Raw genomic sequence first — 26,037 nt, 5'->3', positions numbered from 1 at the left:
GTGCCACAATCTTGGCATCATTCTTAGGTTAGCACCGGATTTACATGCACAATACACAGTAATGTCAGTAGTGTAGCATTAAGATCTCCTATGAATACACCCTTATTTGGGCACTAAAGATTGTCTATATCTAGGTCATTGACCCACTTAGACGACCATACTATAATAGGGATAAACCATTAACATAATCCAGCCAGCATCTCATTTTCAAATACCTGTCTGGACATGACTAACAAAAGAAAGAGAACCACTAAATTTGATTTCAAATTAGCTAATATAATTTATGATATAGTATTGAACGTTACAAGACAGTATCTACAACATTTGCATAGTTTTACCGCTTGTATCATCATATTTATGGGAATAATTAACACTTTTCTTAGAGGGAACTTCTGTTCATCCATGCACCACCTCCAAGAGCCCCAACGATCCCCCTAACTTTTTGCATCCCCCCTAAAAAAAGTAATTTTTTGGAACTCAGAATTATCTGGACTAAAGATTTTTTTACTCAGAGTTTTTTGACTTAGATTTTTTTGGTTTCGGAATTTTGGAGACTCAGAATTTTTTGGACTGGTGAACATGTTTTTTTAGTATTCTTTTTAGTGAACCATTAAGATTCCTCATTTGTATTTATATAAGTTTACCGCCTTTGAAGTCTTGTTATCAAGGAAATAGGTCATCTACTTCTTATGGAAGATCAGCGTAACATCAACCAGGGAGAATTTTGCTCTTGTTGGCAGTTCTAGTGCTTGAAATACATTTTAGTGAGAAAGAAGTGCGACTTTTTTCACTATGTAAATTAGACTATGGTATGATAATTTTGAATTTTAAGCTATATTGACCAATTATTTGATACTATGTCTAAGCTATCCCATAGGGTTTTGTCGATGGGATTCAGACCTACAGTGGTCTAAGAGTCTAAAATCTCGAGCGTTGAATTGTATTACGATTTTGTTGCTATTTAAATTAGTTCCAGTGCCGCCAATTACAGGGGGGGGGGGTATTTAACTCCTGGATTTCCTCCCATCTCTTGACATCAAAAAAAAAATTATTTGGTACTTTAATGGAAAAAAGAAGAAAAAACCTTAGTTTTTATGAACATGGAATTGAGACGGCTGAGAAGGAAATATGTTAAAAAACAATTCTTAGACATATTTCATAGTGTGTAGAATAATTGTAGTTGACACATTTTGACTGCAGCTGCACTATATTCACCAACAATTCCCCCCTAGAATTGAATATATAGCCCAAATTATATATTTCCATGTATTTTGTCTTGCGTCACTCTTGTTTCAACCCATGAAATTTAATAAAAAAGATATTAAATCTTTAAGGTATTAAAGATAAATATTAAATAAAAAAGAAGGCTTTTTTGAACAAAAGTATACATTTTGGGTGTCATACGGCATCTTATGATTGCCTTCCAAGCTCAGAATTAGCTAATAAATATGGTTTTAGAGGTCATGAATTGCCCAGGAAATGTAGAGTTCCCGTGAAATTAGGTAGGGGTACAATAGTTTCATATGAGACAGTGCAATAGTTTTTCAAACATACAGTGTTGTATCCTGTTGTTGATGTTCTAACTAAAGAGATTGAACGTAGGCAAGAAGAGAACAATATGGACTTTTTGGAAAACTTAAGTGTAACGCTAGGTACAAACAAAATAAACAAAGACAGAGTAAGCTTTGTGCATAAATACTGTATGCTCGATTTTGAACGCTGCACGTCTGAGTTACAGTGTTTTTACGGAGTTGAGGATACAAAAAACAAAAATGTTCTAAAAAGATCGTCTTTTTTTGCTTAAAATCGCTTGATGTGTATGTTTCCTCTGATATTTTATCTATTTAAACTGTACTTCACTATTCCTATGAATTCTGCATCGTGTGTACGATCTTTTTCTAGCCTTCGATCGTTGGAGATTTACTACCGAAACACCACGAAGTAAGAAAGATCATCTTCACTTGCGCTTTCGGAATTGAAAGGGAAGTGCAAATTGACCTTGATAAAGTGATAAAAGAATTTAATATAGAAAAACATAGACAACTACTATTCTTGCAACAAGTCTGTGTGTATTGTAGGTTTATTTTATATGCACGTTCATCTAATTTTAAAATATCATACGGTTCATGTCACAATACAATATTAGACTTGGAGTTATAAGAAATAAAACTTGGAAATATCCTGTATTTTAGCTTTGGCTTATATGGCCCGCTTATTTCAATGCTATTTATTAATTTAAAGGAGCGAATACACTACCAAATCAATTTAATAAGAAATTCATAAGTAATATTTCAGTGAATCAAGCATAGTAAAAGTTTAGCACAATAAATTTAATCCTCCAGAGTCAAAATCTGTTGAAACTGCGTTCAACTGAATAGCACAATACACGGGGCTCTTAGAATGGTGCTTGGTTCAATTATAAGATAGAGAATCACGTGTTGGGATAAGAGGTTGGGGGAGGGGAATATATTCTGCAACATTAGTGATAAAGCCTGCTAAAAAAGCCGACTGTATATGAAATACACCTTAGTCCACACAAAAGCTTCTTTAAAGTATATTACACATAGCTTCATTACGGATTTACTCATTGCTTCATTACTCATTTACTCATTGTTGATAATCTTAGTAAAAACTTGATAACCAGTACTTAATTTTATGTTTACTTAACGTTTGTGTATTGTTTTTTTATGTATTGTGTAATGTTTTGGATTTAACGGAGTAGCGTCTTTGGTAAATGGTAACTCTTCTGTAATAGCGCTCGAATAAAATTCTTGAACCCCCAATAAAAGTGCTGGCTCTGTTCCTGTTTCGAATGATAAACACTTGCGTCATATTTTAAAGAAAAAGTAACGATAAAATATTCCAAGAAAGTAGGTGCACACGATAAAGTTATCGTTGCGTTGAATGCTGACAAAGACAAATATTTGAACTATGAAATAGGTACTAGTGTCAACACTATTGGAAATCTGTACGTGCGCTGTCATGATAGTGAGAAATTAGATCTCTTTCGACTACCCATAAACTTCAACTTCTATTACGGTGGTTATGCGAAAGTAGCATTTCAAGAGAAGCTAGTTTTCAAAGATAATAGAAGCATGAAACTAAAAGTTCAAGATGAGGGTCAACTTCTTGCTAATGGTTCTGGTAATATGTTAACAGTTGATAGGTTTTATCGCCATCATTGAAATTTATCGCCATCATTTGAAATATTCAATGAAAGGAAAGGGAAAAAGAAAGACCTACTGCTGCATTAACATCATAATACATATCTTGTCTTTTTGCCGAAAAAGTTAACTATGTAAAAACAATTTGGTATAAGACAGTGGAATCGGAAGCAGAATAAAGAGGATATTGGCAGAGAATATAACAACTGGGAATAAAGAAAATTGATGAAAAAACCAACAAACAATGGTCAAGTAAGCATTATTACTACCATTGATTATATATCAACAGATATAGTCAATGAACCAATGGGGAATCATAAAATGTGTGATGCAACTGTAGCTGAAACCACGTTAAAACTCGTGTATGACCCGAAAATAGAATAAGCGTCATGTCAAGAGAAAACATAATGAATTATTTTATTGAATGGATTCAAAGCACTAACATTTATTTTTATTATGATATTGTACATGTCGTTATTTCAATAAAATTACTTTATGCATTACTTTGATATATTTATATCTGATTGGCTTTTTCCTTTTCTCTCTCTATTTATGCCGTTGTGTCTCACCGGGTGTTTGCTTAATCTCTCTTTGTGCCTATGTGTCTGAGCGGGTGTATTGTAGTCTCTCTTTCCCTGTGCCTGTGTGTCTGAGCGGTTGTTTGCTTATCTCTCTCTCTGTACCTGTGTGTCTGAGTGGCTGTTTGCTTGTCTCTGTCTATTTGTGTATGTGTGTCTGACCAAGTATTTGCTTATCTCTCTTTCTCTGTGGCAGTGTGTCTGACTGGCTGTTTGCTTAACTCTCTCTCTCTCTCTCTCTCTCTCTCTCTCTCTCTCTCTCTCTCTCTCTCTCTCTCTCTCTCTCTCTCTCTCTCTCTCTCTCTCTCTCTCTCTCTCTCTCTCTCTCTCTCTCTCTCTCTCTCTCTCTCTCTGTGCCTGTTCGGCTGAGCAGATATTTGCTTATCTTTGTGGATTTTGGAAAATATCCATTTTATCTCTCTCAGACTTCGGTAAATGTCCTGTTAACCTATCTCAGATTCTAATATACTCCCATATAAACCCGCTAATAGTATCTATGTCTATGAAAATGTCTTTTCTTACATCTCAAACTTATTAATAAATATTCTAAACGTTCTACTTGCTAGCGTTCCCTAAAAATAATGAAAAAATAGCAAAGTAATGCATACATTTTTCTTATTGAAAATGCGACATGTAGAATACCATCATGAAAATAAAAATGAATGCTCCGAGTCAATTCCATAAAATACTTCATTAAATTTTCTCTTGACATGACACTTATTCCGTTTTCGGGTCATATATGAGTTTTAACATGGCTTCAGCTACAATCGCATCACACATTTCATGATTCCTTAATAGTTCATTGACTATATCTGTTGGTATACCATGAATGGTATTAATAATTTTCACATGCGCGTTCTTTTTTCATCAATTCATCTCTATTCCCTGTTGTTATATTGTCTGCCAATGCCCTTTTTATTCTACTCGATTTCACTGTCTATTACCACACTGTTTTTGTGTAGTTTACAGTTTTGGTACGTAGACAAGATATTTATTATGCCATTAGTACAGCAAAGTCTTTCTAAGTCTTTTTGCTTTCATTTGAATACTAATACAAGAAAAATGATGATAGGCTCTATCAGCAGGTAACGTGCTACCATTGACCCTCATCTTCAACTACTAGTTTCAGACTTACATTAACTTTTAGCACTAACTTCTCTAGAAATGCTACTCTTGCATATGCACCGTCATATAAATTTTAATTTTTGGGTAGTCCAAAGAAACCTGATATTTCAATGTCATGACGACGCACACATACATTTCAAATAGTGTTACCACTAGTATTTATTTCAGAGCTAAAATACTTGTCTTTGTCAGCATTCAACGCAACGATAATTTATCATATGCACATACTTTCTTGTAATATTTTATCTTCACGTGTGTATCTTTTCAATGTACAAAAATACTGATTAAAAACTTATAATAAACTAGGTAGTGTCGATGACCAGCCATAAAGCAACTGCATAAAAGCAAGAGCTAAGAACTCATATGGCACTTTTGACGAGGTTGGAAGAGCCAAGAGCTCATATGGCATGAGGTCTTGCAAAATTCTAAGAATCAATAGATTGACTGAAAAGGAAAATCAGAGGCTTAATGCTGGTCGGGATTTAAAATAAGAGCTCTGAGTCACGATGCCCTTCTAAATATCAAAATTCATTAAGATCCCATCACCCACTCGTAAGTTAAAAATATCTCTATTCTCTCCCTTCAGCCCCCCAGATGGTCGAGTCGGGGAAAACTACTTTATCAAGTCAATTTGTACAGCTCCCTGATATGCCTACCGATTTTCATAGTCCTAGCACGTCTAGAAGCACCAAACTAGCCAAAGCACTGAATCCCACCCTCTAACATCCCCAAAGAGAGCGTATCCAGTCCAGTTACGTCAATCACGTATCTACAACATTTGCTTATTCTACCCACCAAGTTTCATCCCAATCTCTCCACTCTAAGCGTTTTCTACTAATTCCAGTTTCCAAGATTTCTGCTTCCCCTCCCAACACCCTATGTCCCCGAATCTAATTCGAATTGAAAATGGAGCATCTGAGACATAAGATTTTTCTATTATACCAAGTTTCATTAAGATCACCCGTTCGTAAGTAAAAATACCTCATTTTTTCTAATTTTTCCGAATGAAACGTTCCCCCACTTCCCTCAGATGGTCAAATTGGGGTAATGACTATTTCTAATTTAATCTGGTCTAGTCCTGATACGCCTGCCAAATTTCATCGTCCTAGCGTATTTAGAAGTGCCCAAACTAGCAAAACCGGGACAGACAGACAGACAAAACTTGCGATCGCTATATGTCACTTAGTAAATAACAAGTTCCATAAAAATCCGAGAAAAAAATGTTCACCAGCTCAAAAAATTCTAAGTCTAAAAAGTTCTGATTCCCAAAAATTCTGAGTCACAAAAATTCTTAGTCGCCAAAAATCTGAAACCAAGAAAACTGAGAGTTCAAAAATTTTGAGTCCAAAAAATATAATTCCCAAAAATTATAAGTATTTTATAGGGGGGGCAAATAGTTGGGTGGGGGTGCATTAGGGTCCTTTGATTTGGGGTATGGATAAACATAAGTTCTCTCTAAAAGAAGTGTTGATACAAGCACTCATTCCTGACACAAGCAGGAAGACTATGCCTGTGTTATAAACGCTGTCATGTAAAGTTCAATATTATATCATTAATTCTATTAGTCCAATTTGAAATCAAATGAAGCAGTTTACTTTCCTTTGTTAATCATGTTCAAACAGGTATCTGAAAATGAGATGCCGGCTGGATTACCCTAATGATATATCTCTATTGTAGTACTGTCATCTAAGTAGGTCAATGATCCAAATATAGAGTACCAAGTGTCCAAATAAGGGTGTATACACAGAAGATATTAATGCTATACTACCAATGTCGGAAAATTTATCTCACCTGTAAAAGCGGTGTAGGAAAATGTACTCAGTCCTTGAAGTAAAGAGGCAACAATGAAAAATTCGTTTCCACGAAGAAGAAAAAAAACGTTGTTTTCAATAGCTTTAAGATAAAGGAAACAGGAAAGTATGTCATGAAATTTTCAACTCTGAACAACCATCAAAATTAGTTCTCAAGATATTATGGTTCACATTGAAACCATAAAACGAACGCAATGGCTAACATTTACTTTATATGTTGGTATACTAGTCGATAGTTAGTATGGAATTCCTGGTTTACTTAGAAAGTTACAAAGACCTGAATGAAGACCAAAGTTTGCCAGCATAAACTTTTTGACCAATTATATGACAGAGTCACAAAATTGCTTAAATCATTATGAGTGGCTCAAGCTTGAGCATACCTTTATGACAAAAACATGTAATTCTTCATTTATTGAGGTTAAGACATTCTCCTTGTCATTAGAAAGGGTTCTAAATAAAAAGTATGGTTCCAGAAGAAGAAAAGGCGTCATTTTGATGATTTTAGCATCACAGAAATAAAACCATGCATTTTAAGGTGTCCTGTTCTGTTCTGTTCTGAAGCGTCTATACATGCAGAAGAGAGAAGAGTCATAAAGAGAGTATAGTGGCCAACATTTACTCAGTATACCAGACAGGCTAAACAAGAGAAAATAGAGACTATACAAGAGACTAAATAATGTCAGTATCCAATCTGACATTTTGATAATAGTGTATTCTTTGATTTTATATAGATATCCTACTATATATATATATATATATATATATATATATATATATATATATATATATATATATATATTATCATATCTATTTATCTATACAGATATGATGTAGTGGCATATGATACTCAAGTGCATTCTGAATGACCACACTAGGATGGCTTTTAATCCTCAGCTATTTTATATTGGGAATTAGAGTTTTCTTTCATTCCAAAAGACTAGTGAAATTTCAGACGGTCTTAATAGGCCTTGGTAGGTCTTCAGTCATGTTAGGATATAAATAAAATATAAGTTGCCCTCAAGGTTACTTATTTAGCCAATTTTGCACAGCTCGCTGAGGCTCATGCAATTCACTGAATGATGGTACAGATAAACACCATACATTTAAAACAAAACACAGACGAAACTCCCTAAAAATATAGACTGTTAGACCTTTTTATTTCCTCGTCGGGAGAAAGAGTGATAGCATTCACAGGACGTTCTTCGATTGCGCTTAGAGGCCTCTTTGACTGGGCAGCCTGCTCATCAGTCAAAATCGGTCTCATGGCTACCTCACTGACAGAACGTGGTAAGCGTTTTTTCTTCACTCCCATTGCTGCATCCTTGAGGGATATTATTTCAACTAATGAGCGGGTTCTCTCGGACCTAAAGGTAAGCAATCAACAGTTAGTGTTAGTAAGCTTAATTATGGGTTACCGTCAACAGGTTTGCTAGCGACAAAGGAACTTTCATTTTTTATGTCAAGTATACATTAATGAAATGCTTTTAGGTCTCGTTAGATGTCATGTTCTCTGAGTGTTTTATGGTCAGCAAGTAGGACAGTACCTACGTAATCTGCTATTTGCAGGTCTGCTCTGGTGCTTACTACCTCTGAAGGCTGTAGACAAACACAACTTCAGGGGGAGAGCATAGTCTCCAGGTCCTAGCCCATGGAATGTCGAGGGTTTATGTGTTTGCTCCACACTATAAAAGCTTCGCCTATTTTACAAAAATTTAACCTATTTGCCGTCCTGTCCCCTCACCAAAAATATATGTTTCTGCTAATGTGTCTGGTCGAACACCATTTTTTCTCTTTTTCTAAGTCAAATTAAAATAGAATTATACACTCTATTTATTTCTCAGTGTGTTTAATTATATTTACTAAGCAAAGGCTGGCAAAAATATACAGGAAAAAGCTCAAATTCAGAGCCTCAACTGTCAACGATTAGCGTCGACAAAGTGACGCCTACGGTAGCGTCGACGATAAACGTTTCCTTAGATTCAAAGCAAGAACAGTTTTAGTCATTGTATTATTCTCGAAAAGTTTATGCATGAAAACTATGTTTGTTAGTTTGTTTTGTTTTTTAGTCGAGCTTAAGCTGGGCACATGCTTTACAAATTATCATAGTTTGGGCGGTAGTGTAAACCTAAAAAAGAGTGGACGTCGTCCATTATAACTAAAATTTTGTAAAAAACTTTCTTAAATATATTTTTAAATGCATTAGGGAAGTAAACGGCTATGAACGCTCTATAGGCTATCAATATTGGGTAATTGCTTATTTTACACTACTCACTGAAGTTTTCGCTGTGTAAAACTCGAGAACAAACCGGTTTCTTCGTTGTTACTTCGTTACTTTAGAAACAAATTCGGGCTATAAATTTGCACATGGGGGGGGGGGGTAAAGAATAGCCGGTCTGTGTGCAGGATGTGTTAGGTACAATTATTCTGCATATTATGTAGTAAGAAATGTTTTCTAACATTAAACTGTCCAAATAATTTACCCCCCAATCCCAACATCCCTAATGTGTAAATATACAGCCCAAATTACGTATTTTCCATCTATTCTGTCACTTGTCTTTATCTTGTCTCTCGCTAGGCTGAAAGGAACTAACGAATAAACCGGCTTGGTCACGAGTTTTACACAGCGTAAACTTGAGTGAGTTGCGTATAATACACATTTACCCAATATAGTGCCGGGAAAAAACGAAAAATTTTCTTTTTTTACTATGATTTCCTTTACTGTCACTTTTTTAACCTAAATTATCTAAAATTAACACCTAATTTAACTAAAGTACCGTTTTTTTGTTGTGCTAAGGACAAATACCGTACTTGTTTATTAAGGAGTTCCATTGCCATCCCTGAAAGGGTCTTGAATACTTTAGGGTGTCAGAGAACACATTTTTGGTGCACATAAACTCAAAATACTTTTTCTTATATCATCGCCGTTTCAGCCAGCTTTAGAGCCATCTATGCACCACCGATGGCTCTGGAGGAACTAAGGTAAGGTCAGCCAGCTTTAAGATATCCTCTTCAAACAATTAATGGCAATCTTGATTTGGAAATATCGATCAAAAACGTATTGAAGCTTCAAAAAATAAAAACTTAAGGTGGTAGTCTGATAGTGGTAAGTCTGATAAGGAGGTAGTCTGACTTAAGGTGGTAGGTGGTAGTCTGATGAGAACACTGATATTCAAATTATCAAGCGTTCAAACGTGAAAGTTGCTGTTGAAAACCAACTAAGAAAATGTTGTTTCTTTGTATTTTACTGAATACAATTTTAGGATGCTAATATGGCATACAAGAACTATTTTACAAAATCAAGGAATAACAGTGTCATTTTCCATGATTTCTAGTTCCACTAGAAATCTTAGTATCGAACTTAGTATTGAAGAAGAAATCGATTTTTTTTAATCTGGCAGAAGATGAAAGAATATCTTATTTTACCGTAAATTAACATGAATACTAGATCTACGTTGCATGGGCAACGTGAGGTGTTGTGGCAACCTTTGTTCGGCTTCGCAGAGTAAAGTGTTGCGAGAGCAACAATTTGGTTTTTTTCCTCGCTTCGATTAAACGCAGAAGTTGTTAATCTTTAAGGATCTTAAAATAAATACTAGGGACACCAACTTGCAAAAGTTGCAAACCTCTAATTGTAACTAGCGAAAGTTGTAAGCACCACATCGCTGAAGTTGATTGTAGCCTACAGCTGATTATTACTTACAAGTCCCTTACATGTCTTACTACTGGAACAAATTGGTCTTACCATCAAATACACCGGAAATAAATAATAGGTACACTAACTAGAAAAAGTTACGAACCCCTCATTACCGAGGATGATTATGAGCTAACAGTCAACTGTTGCTTGAAACTCCCCTATATGTCTCACAGTTGGTATCGGCCTACTTTTGGTTTCAGTGTGTACCTTACTACTAAAGTTGTCAACCCCTTTACATTTTCAAACTGGTATATCTCATGGAGGAATTTTTCTACCAAAACATTTATGACATGTACTTTGATCAACTCATCAAGAGCTATCGACTGCCGTCGAAAAAAAACCTATTTGTCTTTGTTCAAAAGTTGACTTTTTTTGCCGTAGGCCAAGTTTCTAACGTCATCTCTGAGAAAGGAGCAAAGGATAAACTCTAATTTACTTAGCAATGAAAGAACCTTTAAAGTTTAAGAGGCAAATTTGATACCATTTCTGTATCGGCCTATTTTTGATTTCAGTGTGTACCTTACTACTGAAGTTGTCAACCCCTTTAAACTTTCACACTAATATATCTTATGAAGGAATTTTTCCACCAAAAAGTGAATGACATACACTTTGATCAGCTCATCAAGAACTATCGACTGCCGTCAAAAAAATCTATCGGTCTTAGTTCAAAAGCTGACTTTTTTGCCGTAGGCCAAGTTTCTAACGTCATCACTTAGAAAGGAGCAAAGGATAAACTCTAATTTCTCTAAAAATGAGAGAACTTTTAAAGTTTAAGAGATACATCTGATACCATTCCTCTACCGCAATCCCAAGTGCGAAAAACCGAATGATAAACTCAGCTAAAATCACGGACAGAAATGGGTAAAAACAATAATTTTCTGGCCCCAAGCAGGAGTTCTACAAAGTTTCCCAAAATGTAAAGTCATATTCATGAATTTGGCCTAATGGCAATTTGGAAATTAACGTTCTGTAAAAACCGCAGAGGTTAGACCCTTACCACTTTCTAGGAACAAGCTGAAATCGGGGTGCTAGGAAAAAAACACGACAAAACCAAAGTGTTACTCTCGCAACACAAATAAATAGTTGTCAGAGTGAAAGTCATATTGCTTTAAAAACGTAAAATTTAGTGCAATCTTTTAAAGCTTGCTAGTTAAGAAGCCACGATACTAATATTATAGTAACTTACTATTCACTCCAGTGCAAAACCACATGATGCCGACATAGATGTACACACTCCTCCTCCGTCCCAATCTACTCAAAAGCTCTTTAACCTGTCCCATGAAGTTGGAATTTCCTTGAAAGCTCTCCATATAACATCTTCCCACCTCATTCAGGTACCTTAATCATAGCTAAAAATTTAATAGTGAAAACTAAGTCTAAACCTCCAGTGCACTTCCAGTTGAATTAATGATTCACGTTGAATAAATGAATGAATGAAATGAATAGTAATTCGTTAAATGAACATATTTGAATAATAGTTTCATATTACGTGTCTCTGACTTAAAAAGAAAATTTAATGTTGTTTTAAAAAAAGTTGAAAAGCATTTTTAAACAATAATGCCACTTACTCTCTGATTGGGATCATCCCAGCACTTTTCACCTTAAGTGCCAAAGTAGCTCGTGACTTGATAATGCTGGAAACTTCCCTATGTATTGCTTTTTCCACTGACAAGCCATTGATCCGAAGAAGCTGATCTCCAACCTAAAAAAATAAAGCGATTGCAAATAATATAATAAGATAAACAAAAGATTAAGATTTTTTAAATTGTTCTTTTCATTAATTAAATATAAACTAATTTACATTCCCTAACAATTGTAGGATCCTAAAACACTTTAATATATTGTCGTAGGACAAGTTTCTTTTTTCTTTTTCTTGGTTCTTTAGCTGTTTAATGATTACTGAAGCACATATTCTTGCAAGTGCAAATGCATCAGCTAGATGACATTATGATCAGAGTGGCGACCCAAGGAGAGGACTAGGTACTAAAACTTTTAAATCAGACCCCAGAGAGGATTAGAAAGGAGATTAACAATGCACATATAGTAGCTTACCCGTGACGCCCTATTGCAATACCAAAAGAAAGAAATTTCAAGGAAAATTCTCCTCGGAAAAATTTTTCACGGAAAATTCCACCTACCCAAAAACTCCCTCTCCACACCTTCCCTCCCCTTCAAAATTTCCACCAGGTTAACTCTCCCCTGAGGAGAATGTTCCTCGAACAATTTCCCAGCGCGTATTAATAACGATCATAATTTAAATTTAAAAGTATTCATCCGCCATGGAAAATCACCCCCCTCCGACCATTTCCCTTCATAGGGGAATCGAGTACAAAGATCAGAAAACGCAATAATGCACTGAATTGATAAACACAAACATCGATGTGTTCTAAATGTGGGTTGAACGTGTTGAAAGGTGAACAGTCCGCGGACCCCAATTTGGCCTCTAATCATGCAGAATGAAAATACTTACCTGAAGTTTGACTTGCCATGCATTAACAAAATACGTTTCTGTTTTTGGACGTTTTCATTGCAATATTAACTTTAGATATGTAATCAGCAAGCTTAGAAAATCTTTTAAGCCAATTTTGTGGATATCAAACATAGTTTATGAAATATTTACTTTCTGTGTTTTTATTTAGGACAATCATACTGCGATCTTAAAGATCTTTAATGACTATGCACCTAACTTAATTTGATTTGGACGTCTTTATTTCAACATTATCCTTAGATAAGAATCAGCAAGTTCAGATTCTTATTGAGCAGTTTGGTGTTTTTGGCTCTAAATGAGAATTCTATTAAATGAAATCAAATTGGGAGGGATGGAGGGAACAAGCAATGGCTGTTCTAGGCCCGGGCAGGGTGGGGTAGCTGTATCCTCCCAGTTTTTCTGACATTTGACATTAAATTCCTTTTATTTTACATGTTTACACTCCTATGGCATATCTTGACCCTCTGCCCAGAGGCCTAAGACCGTTACTGGGAACAAGGGACTCACTATGAGCCCTTTAATCAGATATAAGGGATATCATTCAATGACTATTTTCAACAAGGTCAAACTTTCTTTTTAATCAAGGAAGTGTTGTGGAAAGGGAATAGAGTGGATGTGGCAGAAGAAAAAGATAAAGGGCCATTGCCGAAGGGCTTAATTCTGAGCCTTTCAATTGGAAAGATTAAAATTCTTGTAAGACTCTAATTTCGATTATTTGTAATATCTCTATGAAATATATGTACACATGTGAATTCTAAGCGTAGTTTAAGGCCTTTCTCTTACAGGTTTACTAATTACGTGACGCCCAGAGATATGTTTTTAGGACTTCCCTATTAAGTTGATTGAAATGGCTGTTTTTTAAGGGTTATAAAACCCTGTTTCCATATTTGTAAAAAGTACCCAAACTTGGTAACCTTGTTGAAAATGAGAGACAGGGCTTTGAGATGATATGACTAAAGTACTAAGAAGTGAAAATGGAATATCCAAAGGGCAAATATTTTGTTTTTAGCTTCCATATTGTTCTTCTGACGGGGAAATAGAAGGGAGAAAAGGGGGAGTTGCACCAGCCGGTAATTGACTAGATGATGTTAGAAGGTTTTGAAAGATGGATATGTGGAACCTGTTAAGGTGATTGGAGGCACCTTTGGGTAGTTCAGGTAGGTTGAAATAAAACTGGTCTCCGACTACACCACTTATTACCCTCACAATACCGATTTTCAGATTTATTAATAAACAACCCTTCAATATTTTTTTTGTGATTTTTTGTAATATTTTTTTTTTAATTTTTGTAATAAACTTTTGTGTGACAATTTTTTTCAAACTTTTTTCTGTAACAGGATCGATTAGGTTTTAGGAATTTCCTTTTTATAGAATTTTTCTTAGGTCATTAGCTTTTTCCGATTAAGCATTTCTAAAAAGCTTTAATTTATTCGTAATTAGTACCTTTGTGGATTGTTTATCACAAAAGCATTTTTTGATTTTTTTTGGAAAGAAATTAAATTTATATCGTTCTTTTTTTTTTAAACTAGCAAATTTTGCATCAAGATTTTGTAAGTTGCGAATATCAGATCAATCTTCAGTTTAATGTTCAGCCACGTACTAAAAGCAAGAAGGCAAGAACTGTAAATAGGGCGGTAAGAGCCATAAGAGAGAAAGAATGCTTAAAGTTTGAAGAGGGAGACAGAAGGAGGGAAGGATAATAGCTTCCACCCAACGCGAGAAAAACTGAGAGGGCTTATAATAACTATTCATTTTAGTTAGAATAACATCAAGAGATCTGTTTCCTCCTGTACTTTTTATTTTAACAATATGCTTAAAATTAAGAGAAGAGCAAATCGAATCCATCTTATGGTCTTTCGCGTCACCAATTAAATAGAAGTCCAGCACTGGGCTAATTAGAAATAAGAAAATGAGCACTTGTCTGTAATCGCTGAATTAAGCAACATTTTTCATTAACATTTTGGTTTGACGAGTAGTAAAAAGGTGTATTTTCATCAAACAGGTTTTGGTAGCGAATTGTAAATAAGGAGCGACGCGGCTCAACCGTAATCGAAACTCTGAAAAAACGAACGTTGATATTAATAGACATATCAAAAGAATGTCTATTAATATCAATATATAAGGTTCAATAAGCTTATTATAACCCATCAACGGTTAAGAGCCTGAAAAATTAGCCTGATTTTCGAAACAGAAGGGGGGGGGAATAGTGAAAATAGCGTGAAGACCAAACTACCTTTCAATATCAAACAAAAACAAATTCGAAACAATAGGGGAATTTTTTCCAAGACAGTGGAATTCAGTGTGGGAAACAACGCTTAAGAGTAAAAAAAAAAAAATCTGAATGAAAATCACACCATCAGATTCAACGTATCAGATAACCCTGATGTACAGGTTCCAAGGTAATATCTGCAAAAATGTAGAATTTGGAATCCTTTGCCAGAAGAAAGATCACGGATACGTGTTTATCTTATTTTATTTTTTCTCCAGTTATTACCTTTACTTGTTCTTTATTTTACTTCTCCAGGGAGGGGGGGGTCGTATCGAACTAATGATCCAAAAATATCAGAAGGGAGCTAATCCGAACGTGAATTAAACGTTCTTGTGACCTTTTTAAGCCAACATAAAGATTGGAGGGTAGCCCCCCTTCCACGTCCCTTTTTCCCCAAAATCGTTCGATCAAAATTACATATAGACATTTTGTTCAGCATGTTTGAAAAGTCTCAAAACTATGCTTTTAGATAATATTTGTTATTGGGAAGCATAGATACATTTTCGAGGGGGGTTTTGTGCTTAGGGTGGATTTTGATGGGGAGAGTTTTCCGTGGGACGGGAAATTTCTGGGTGGTTAGCTTTCCAAGAAAAATTTTACACTAGGAAGATTTGACAGAATTTCTATACAAAATTCTTTTTATTTGTCTTACTTTCTCTTTGCAAACTCAATTTTGCATGTGGAGATGATTTTGCATGTGCACGAGGGAATTGTCAGATAAAATATTCAGCGGGTTTGAATTTCCGGAAGAAAAATTCTCCGGGAGGGGGGATTTCCAGAGTGATCAGGGAAACGATTAGAAATTAAAGCCTTTTTCAAATCAAAGTATGCCAAGGAGAATTTTTCAGGCTGAACCGTCAGCAAGAAAATTTACGGGCGGGGATTTTCAGTGAGGATGGAATTGCCCATACGGAATTTTAAAGAAAGTTGCATTTTACATGGGAGGAACTTTCCGCGGAGGAGTTTCCCATGAGGGGAGGGAATTTTCCATGGAGGGTGTGCCAGATTTACCAACATTATTAAAAAAAAACAGAAAAACAAGTTTTGTTCAGCTGAAAGTGAGGAGCAACATTAAAACTGAAAAGAACATAAGACTCTCCATACATAAAGGGGTTGCCCCCTCCTCAATACTTTACTCTTTACGCTAAAGTTTGACTGTTTATCTTATTTTCTTAATAATGACTCCTGAAACACAAGGTCCGTTTAGTTAGAAATGAAAGCCTTTTTAAAAGCGCTAAAAACTTCAGCGTGAATAGCAAGTTACTCAGGAGGGGCGCAATCCCTTCATATACGGAATAACTGTTCGTTTCGAGTTTTAATATTACTTCTTTCTCTAGTAGAAAAAACTTTTTTTATTTTTAATTTAATAACCTTAAAGGTTAACCTTAAAGGACATCATAGTGCTTTCGGTCTGATAACTAGCCAAAGGATTTCATCAAGTTCTGATAAACTAGGAATTAAAATTATTTTGGGGTAAAGTTTACCGTAATAAAATTCCAGACACCACCACCTTTTTTTCCAAGGGGGTGATCTGGAGGACGGACCTTAATAAACTGAGAGTGATTTGTCAAATTGAGGGAATCCTAGTCTTGGGGCGGTACTTCTGAGTTTGAGCAATGCGTTTCGGATGCTGTGAAAGAACAAAGGGTAGGGCAGACGAATTAATTTCAGTTGAAGCATCCTCATTACCATGGTAACTAGCACAAAAGAACAACGGCAAGGTGGTGTTAGGAGTGGAATTACCTAGGTTGTTGGCAGATGAGGAAAGGGACAGGTACAACAGTGAAAAGTGATCAAATTGTTGACAGTGGTTTCCGGTTCAAAGCAAGGGAGGACTATTACTATTCATCAAGTGATTCCTCACATCAACAAAATCCCCCAGACTTGATCCACATAGATTCGGTATTCTCGTGGCATAAAAGGATTTTTTTTTTTTTTTTTTTTTTTTTTTTTTTTTTTTTTTTTTTTTACAGGGTATGGCACGAAGACGGCGTCACATTGAGTGCGTCTGTTAAGGAGCGGGAAGATCGATCGGGAAGGTAGCATAATGTTTAGAAGAAGGGATGTCTGGGAGGAGGACAGGGCTTTTTTATGGAAAACAGAGGAAGAGGATAGGATTATTAATGTAACAATATCCTTTGGATAGTTATGCATTTGGATAAAACTGGTTGACTGGCTCAAGGGCTCTCTTGTAGGTTAGTGATTAAATGTGTAATTAAGAGAACTTGAGTGGTTGCTACACAACTCAATTTTGCAAAGCCTTTTACAAAAATAATATGAAAAAAACTTCGTTTTCTTAAAGAGTTAAAGAGGCTGCGTCCCAAAGTCGAACCTTAAAACGTACAGGAATTAGAAGAGGCAGTTGGGGGGCTGCCGCCCCCCAAACCCCCAGCTTTTAAAGACTCTTTTGTACAGGGTTTTTTTTGGGGGGGGGGGGGACTTCATTGTTACTAATTACTAGTTTCGGCGCAATGGTTCTCCTGTCCTCTTGTGTTTAACATTTTTCGAAGTTATTCCATTATTCATTCATTTCAATTTTTTGTTAATTAAAAGAGGGCCTTTCCGAAGCCAAGAGCTGGGGGTTAGCAAAAAAACAAAAAACCTGTACAAAAGAGTCTTTAAAAGCTGGGGGTTTGGGGGGCGGCAGCCCCCCAACTGCCTCTTCTAATTCCTGTACGTTTTAAGGTTCGACTTTGGGACGCAGCCTCTTTAACTCTTTAAGAAAACGAAGTTTTTTTCATATTATTTCTGTACGTTTTTCTACAATCCATGGTGGATGTAATTTAATAATTCCTGTACTCCTCGTACAGGAATTAGGAGAGGAACTTGGGTGGCTGCCGCCCCCCCCGCTTTTAAATCATTGTATAAAATAGAAAAAAAATAGATAGAATGACCGAAATGTTTCTTTTGCTCATAAGAAGCTAATATTCTGTTATCTCTCAAATGATAAGCTGTCCAGGTGTTATCAAAAATTTTTCTGGAATGGAGCTGGATTTTTATGATGCTTGCAGTCATTCTCGCCGTGCCGAGCTGATTATTTTGATGTACTTGAATGTTGATATTCGTAACTTTTAAGAATTTCAAAAATTAACATGGGACTATTAGACTATTAGGACTATAAGAAGACTATTAGGAGAGGCAAACCCCCCGCTTTTAAAGACTCTTTTGTACAGGTTTAATTTTTTTTCATATTAATTCTGTACGTTTTTCTACAATCCATGGTGGATGTAATTTAATAGTTCCTGTACTCCTCGTACAGGAATTAGGAGAGGAACCCACCCCCGCTTTTAAATCATTGTATAAAATAGAAAAAAAAATAGATAGAATGACCGAAATGTTTCTTTTGCTCATAAGAAGCTAATATTCTGTTATCTCTCAAATGATAAGCTGTCCAGGTGTTATCAAAATTTTTTTGATGTTGTGAAAAAAAATCGCCCGTAAGCGACTTGAACCCTTGACCAGAGGATTAAAAGTCTCACGCTCTACCAGCTGAGCTAATAACTCGCATGTGTGTAAATATAACTTCTCAATAGCTTTTAAAAATTTCAAATTAACATGGGCTCTTATGGAGAGAAATCCGTTAATTTAAATAGCTAATGGGTGGTTTCTGGAAAACAGGGAAGGAGTTATCAGATCAAGCTCAAATTTCGCGGATAAGCTCCTGGGCCGTAGGGGACCTTAACTTGTGAATTTCAGCCCGATCGGACAACGTTAAAAGGGGTGGGGGGGGGGGGGTTTGGAGGGTCGAAACTTTCGGGGGGTTAAGATTTTCCTACGAAACTTTCATGGGCACTTACTCGGAGAATTCCGCATCGAATGAGTCTTCGTACACCCAGATCCGATGTCGGATGTGACCTGTAGGCGTGGCGAAAAAGAAAGTAAATGAATTTTAAGTGGCTATGCGTGGTTTCTGGAAAACAGGGAAGGAGTTATCGGATCAAGCTGAAATTTCGCGGATAGCTCCTGGGCCCTAGGGAACCTTAACTTGTGAATTTCAGCCCGATCGGACAACGTTAAAGGGGGGCTTGGGTTGACAGGTCGAAACTTTCGGTCAGATTTTCCCCATGAAGAAAAAGTTGGAGGGGGATGAAATTTTGCAGGTTTCTTAGTTGGAGCTCGGGCTACGAAATGCATCCCTCCCCATCCGTCTGCGACCACTGGAACCGAAGATCGCTTAACATTGTCGTGTGTCGCCTCTTTATAGAGGCACGAGTGTGCCTCCTTGATTACGGGGATTATAATTATGCTTGGGAGTCTGCAAAGCTTTTTGGAGGGAGGGTTGAAAATAACACTGCAGTTGTGTTGCATTACTCGGAAAATCTAATAGGATAATAGCAATTTTGAAATTCAGGGGAGGGAGGGGTCGTGAGGTCAGGGTTCCCCATTCCCACTCCATTATATTTCTAATCAGACTGTAAAAATATATAATCGTAATTTTTCACAATTTTATTGCGGTCACAGCTGTAACTGTAGCCTTGTAAAAAAAAAAAAAAAAAAAAAAAAAAAAAAAAAAAAAAAAAAAAAAAAAAAAAAAAAACGCTCGACCTTACTGAGGAGGTTGTATATATTATCCACAAAAATGTCGATTTTTTTTTTTTCAGAAGAAATCTCACGGAGGCGTGTATCCAGGGGTGATTTTAATGACCCTATAGTTGTAGAAGGTTGTGAGGGGGCTCATTTTATTGACAATTTAAAGTTCTAGTGTCCTTCTTAAGTGACCAAAAAGATTGTGCTACGGAAAAATGGCACTTTCTGCAATTTTACAAGTTTTCCACGGGGGAGGGGGGGGGTCAACTAGCGTCATAGTTTGTAATAGGTCTTATGGTTTTTACTATGAAGATATATGTGTATACTATCATATTTATTTACCACGATCAACTTTTTGAAAAAAAAGCTTCTGAACTAACGCGGCTTTTCCCTTTTTCTTTTATGAAATAATTAAGGATTGGTCGACCAATGAAAATGCGAGGAAAAGGTAGAGTAAAATGAAGTAGAATTCAAAATTAAAATTAGGAAAATTGCTAACACGCAATTTATTCAGTTAAATAATTAACATAAAACTGTACCAAAGGTTGTCATTTAAGAAGAAATTATCTCCTGTCACAATAGCTCAACTTTTGTGACATCATCAGAACAGTAAAAAAAAAGAAGTCACATACCTATTTAAACTGAACTGATTTATTCATTAATATTGTTTATTATTTTTTTTTAAATAACAAATTTAAAATCTTGTTTTGATAATAATGGAAAACCAAGAATAGCACTTCCGTAAATTGCAATATCCGTAAAAAACAATTGTTTTTTGGAGGGAGAGCAACAAGAATTAAACTTTCTAGGGATGTGTTACATCCTCAGTCCCTTCTAGGTTGAAATAAACAATATTAAAACATGTTACCTTCAATAAAACCTTTCGTGGTAACGAATCTGAGAAGCAACTCATGCTAACAGTAACCAAGACTGTAAAAAATGGGTTTTTGACATCAAAATATTCATAAAAAGACCTGGCTTTTTGTGGTGGTTTTGAATATATACAATTATCAAGTTAGAAACTATCTATGCTTGAGAAAATTCGCTTGATTTCTAAAGAGGGGCAAAACATCCCTGAAATGGCAATTGACCTTGATTAAAGCTTAACCATCATTTCAGCATATCAGAGAACCCTGTTGCAGAGGTTGCAGGCCTTTATATAAAAAATAGGCAAAAATTTGTATTTATCTGAGAAACATGATCACGGTTGCATGTTTTTCTGTCTGTTTTTATGGCACTTGGTATTAACCAAGTGACATATAGCAGTCGCCAATTCTGTCGGTCTGTCGGTCTGTCTGTCGGTCTGTCGGTCCCGGTTTTGCTACTTTAGGCACTTCCAGGTAAGCTAGGACGATGAAATTTGGCAAGCGTATCAGGGACCGGACCAGATTAAATTAGAAATAGTCGTTTTCCCGATTTGACCATCTGGGGGGGAGTGGGGGCCCGGTTAATTCGCAAAAAATAGAAAAAATGAAGTATTTTTAACTTATCAGCGGGTGATTGGATCTTAATGAAATTTGATGTTTGGAATGATATTGTGTCTCAGAGCTCTTATTTTAAATCCCGACCAGATCTGATGACATTGGGGGGAGTTGGAGGGGGAAACCTAAAGTCTCGGTTTTGCTACTTTAGGCACTTCCAGGTAGGCTAGGACGATGAAATTTGGCAAGCGTATCAGGGACCGGACCAAATTAAATTAGAAATAGTCGTTTTCTCGATTTGACCATCTGGGGGGGAGTAGGGGCCGGTTAATTCGGAAAGAATAGAAAACATGAAGTATTTTTAACTTATGAGCGGGTGATTGGATCTTATTGAAATTTGATGTTTGGAATGATATTGTGTCTCAGACATCTTATTTTAAATCCCGACTGGGTCTGATGACATTGGGGGGAGTTGGAGGGGGGAAACCTAAAATCTTGGAAAACCCTTAGAGTAGAGGGATCGGGATGAAACTTGATGGGAAAAATAAGCGCAAGTCCCAGATACATGATTGACATAATCGGAACTGATTTGCTCTCTTTGGGGTAGTTGGGGGGGGGGGAGTAATTCTTAAAAATTAGAAAAATGAGGTATTTTCAACTTACGAACAGGTGATCGGATCTCAATGAAATTTGATGTTTAGAAGGATATCGTGTCTTAGAGCTCTTATTTTAAATCCCGACCGGATCTGGTGATGGGGGCGGGGAGTTGGGAGGGGGGAACCTAAAACTTGGAAAACACTTAGAGTGGAGGGATCGGGATGAAACATGGTGGTAAAAATTAATACAAGTCCTAGATAGATGATTGACATAAACGGAACGGATCCGCTCTCTTTTGGGTAGTTGGGGGTGGGGGGGGTATTTCTGAAAAAATAAAAAAATGAGGTATTTTTAACTTACGAACGGGTGATCGGATCTCAATGAAATTTGATATTTAGAAGGATATCGTGGCTCTGAGCTCTTATTTTAAACCCGACCGGATCTGGTGACATTGGGGGGGGGAGTTGGGAGGGAGAAACCTAAAAATTGGAAAACACTTATAGTGGAGGGATCGAGATGAAACTTGGTGGAAAAAACACGAGTCCTAGATACATGATTGACATAACCAGAACGGATCCGCTCTCTTTGGGGTAGTGGGGGGGGGGGGGTTAATTCTGAATAATTAGAAAAAATGAGGTATTTTTAACTTACGAACGGGTGATTGGATCTCCATGAAATTTGATTTTTAGAAGGATATCGTGTCTCAGAGCTCTTATTTTAAATCCTGACCGGATCTGGTGACATGGGGGGAAGTTTGGGGCGGGGAGACCTAAAATGATGGGAAACGCTTAGATTGGAGGGATTGGGATGAAACTTGGTTGGAAAAATAAGCAGAAGTCTTGCATACGTGATTTACATAACTAGAACGGATCCTCTCAATTGCGGGGGGGGGGGGGGGTAATTCTGAAAAATAAGAAAAATGACGTATTTTTAACTTACGAAGGAGTGATCGGATCTTCATGAGACTTCATATTTAGAAGGACCTCGTAACTCCGATATCTTATTTTAAATCTCAACCGGATCAAGCGTAATTGGGGGGGGGGCAGTTGGGGGGACCGGAAATCTTAGAAAATACTTAAAGCGGTGAGATCAGGATGAAACTGGATGGGAAGAATAGAAACCTGTCTAAGATACGTGACTGACATAACTGGACCGGATCTGCTCTCTTTGGTGGAATTTGGGGGGGGGGGGGTAATTTTGAAAATTGAGGTATTTGTAACTTATGAAAGGGTGACCAGATCTTAATGAAATTTGATATTTAGAAGGATCTTGTGCTTTAAAGTTCTAATTTCAAATTCCGACCAGATCCTGTGACATTCGGGGGAGTTGGAGGGGGGAACCGGAATTCTTGGAAAACATGAAAATTGGAGTATTTATATCTTACGAATAGATGATCGGATCGTAATGAAATTTGATTTTTAGAAGGAATTCATGTCTCAGAGCTCTTATTTCAAATCCCGACCAGATCTTTTGACATTGTGGGGATTTGGAGGGGGAAATCTTGGAAAAACACTTGGAGTGTAGGAATCGGGATGAAGCTTGGTGGATAGAATAACCAAATGTCCTTGATACGTGATTGTCAGAATCGTACTGGATTCGCTCTCTTTGGGGGAGTTGGGGGGAGGGGTTCAGTGATTTGGCGAGTTCGATGCTTCTGGACGTGCTAGGGCGATGAAAATTGGTAGGCCTGTCAGGGAGCTGCACAATTTGACTTGTTAAAGTCGTTTTCCCAGATTCGACCATCTGGGGGCAAAAGGTAGAGGAAAAATTAGAAAAAACTAGGTATTTATAACTTACGAGTGGGTGATCGGATCTTAATGAATTTTGATATTTAGAAGGACTTTGTGACTCGGAGCTCTTATTTTGAATCTTGACCGGCATTAAGCCTCTTATTTTCCTTTTTAAATCAATCTATTGATTCATAGAATTTTGTTAGAGCTCATACCATATGATCTCTTGGCTCTTAGCTCTTCTCGCCTCGTCACAAGTGCCATATGAGCTCTTAGCTCTTGTTTATATATATTTTTTACCAGGAATGATCGTATAAAACCAATGGTTCCTAGAATATCGGGAAAACCATCATTTGAACATAAACTGAAAGTTCTAGTGCCCATTTTAGTAACGATAAGGCTTTTGTTGCAACAAAATGGAGTTATCTGCCATTATGATTGATGTTTAAAACAACAATTTTTGGCCAAAAGAGGGCCAAAAAAGCTATTGAGTTAAAACGCTGGAATGACCGAATGACCAATTGATTTAAAATTATTGAAAAACCATAAATTCAACTTCTCGGTCACAGAGGTGGCGTATTCGTTCCTAGAGATGTAGGTAATCCATACAAAATAAATGGTTAATATAGTTATTTGTTTTAAAGCCTCATCTAATTGAGTTGATTTAATTAAAAAACAGTTTTTTTTAACTGCAAGTAAGGAGAGACATTAAAACATAAAACGAACAAGGAATTATTCCGTATGTGAAAGGGGTTGTTTCCTCCTCAACACCCCGCTCTTTACGCTAAAGTTTGACTCTTGGTCACAACTCTATTTTTTAAAACAGTTAAAATATAATATTCTTATAGATAATATTCTGCTTTGGAAAAGTTATTTTTTAATCAATTTCTTTTATTTTCATTTAGCCTAGTTAAATTATGGCTAATTGTAGGTAATTTTTGTAAAGCTTGATTCTTTTTTTACTTAAAAAGGTAAATGTTTGGTTTTAATTAATGTTTTTGTAACACTTGATTATTGAATGAAATATTCGATCATCTGTAGATTTTTGCATTATCTTTTAAATCACGTTTTTAATATAAAATTTGATGAAGAGGTGGATTTTTATTCATACGGATTGAAAATCTGCGTAATACAACCAAAGCCATCATGTAAACGTTCTTGACTTGGAACCTTATTTGCTATTTTCTATTATGTATTGTGCTTACGTAGATTTATGCAGAATCGTAGATTATATTTACGTACGGTGAAAAAAAAAGAAATTCAGCCAAATATAATTAGTTATGGATGGTTAAGATGACTATAGCAACTGTTACTATTAATGATAATGCAGGAAGTGGATGGGGGCAAATGCATTTTTAAAATTCTAGGGAACGGGGGAAATTTCGTAGTTTTTTCTATTTTTGTCCGTAAAAATTCTTCCTTTAAAATTTACTTCAACGAAATTACCAAAATAAAGGCATTTAATCTAGGAGCACCGTAAATGATCTAGGAACCAACTGTCCTCTTTCTGGGCGATTGGCACTCCTGAAATTGAAATAAGTGTAAAAGGAATAAAATGATTTCCTACCCTCAGCCCTTGTCTATCAGCCTCAGAATCTGGCTCTACAGCACTAACATAAATTCCAGTTCCATGTTCTTTCCCTCCTCTGACTGCAAAACCGAAAGAAGTTCCTTCCTTCCGTGAAAGTCGGACAACCCGTGGACGATGGGTTACATAAGGTGTTCTTAGGTTATATTCCATTTGTTGTTGTGGTAAAATAACTGATCTAAAAGAACAAAAAGATTACAAAAATGATGGCTAAAATCACTAGCATAAACTCTGTTCTAATGTTAAAATTATTTTATTGCTTCTAAATGCAAATGAAATAAAACATGTAATTCAAGTAAATGAACCAAGTCATTGAATAAATTGAATATATAAACATGTATAATTGCACATTATCAATATATTTAGATATGTTTAAAAATATTAGTCAAAAATGTGAAATAATTTTCATATTAGTTATTGAAATAACTAAGTCAATGAAATATAACCATAAAATGTTAATTAAAGCGAATTTCTGTTAACATATCCAAGCACGCACACAAGAGTTTCCCGAAGGAGGAGGGTGACAATAATAGCACTGAAAAATTTCGTTTGATAATTTGTGGGAAGTGCCAAGAAATTTAGAAAAATTTAGAACTCCAGGGGGAGGGCCTGCGAACATCCTTGAGCATACCATAATTTCGTAGAAAAATACCATAAAATAACACAAGTTGAGAGAGCTCAGCTTTCTTCGTCCTTCAGTATCAGCTTTGTGCAAATAAAAAACAGATCCACATTTCACAGGGCACAAATAAAACAAAAAACACAAATAAATTAAGGTATTTCTCTTTAGCTGGAACTGGTTCTTTTTTTGGAATCAAAACCCTTGTGTAACTCTTACAGAGGTTTCCACAGAACTGATTGTTTTCCAGTTTTGTGTTTTCTAGTTTTTCTCGTTTAATGTCAGTTGACAGTGTTCTTGTATAAAGTTATTGCAGAGTTTTGTGGATTCAGAAATTGGATCCTAAGTAGAGTTGGATCCTAAAAGATACGTTAAATTATAAAACAAACAAGTTTTTTCAACTGAAAGTAAGGAGCAAAATTAAAG

At 36.1% G+C, this 26,037-nt stretch overlaps 1 protein-coding gene across 4 annotated transcripts in view; it reads right to left on the bottom strand.

Moving 5' to 3' along the window:
• Positions 1–26,037, bottom strand: part of LOC136038805 (harmonin-like) — a 156,489-nt gene that overhangs the window by 66,054 nt on the left and 64,398 nt on the right. For 3 of the 4 annotated variants that reach the window (XM_065722187.1, XM_065722190.1, XM_065722189.1), the window contains 3 exons: positions 24,972–25,170; positions 11,941–12,074; positions 7,830–8,042 (listed from right to left, as the gene is read on the bottom strand). In XM_065722187.1, the coding sequence (XP_065578259.1) occupies positions 7,830–8,042; positions 11,941–12,074; positions 24,972–25,170 (546 nt within the window). The remainder of the gene's footprint in view (positions 1–7,829; positions 8,043–11,940; positions 12,075–24,971; positions 25,171–26,037) is intronic. The other variant, XM_065722188.1, reaches the window with a different exon arrangement.

The sequence above is a fragment of the Artemia franciscana genome, chromosome 18 (genome assembly GCF_032884065.1).
Source record: "Artemia franciscana chromosome 18, ASM3288406v1, whole genome shotgun sequence".
Classification (NCBI taxonomy): domain Eukaryota; kingdom Metazoa; phylum Arthropoda; class Branchiopoda; order Anostraca; family Artemiidae; genus Artemia; species Artemia franciscana.
Note: the sequence above shows the minus strand (reverse complement) of the source record. Positions and strands in the feature narration are given on the sequence as shown.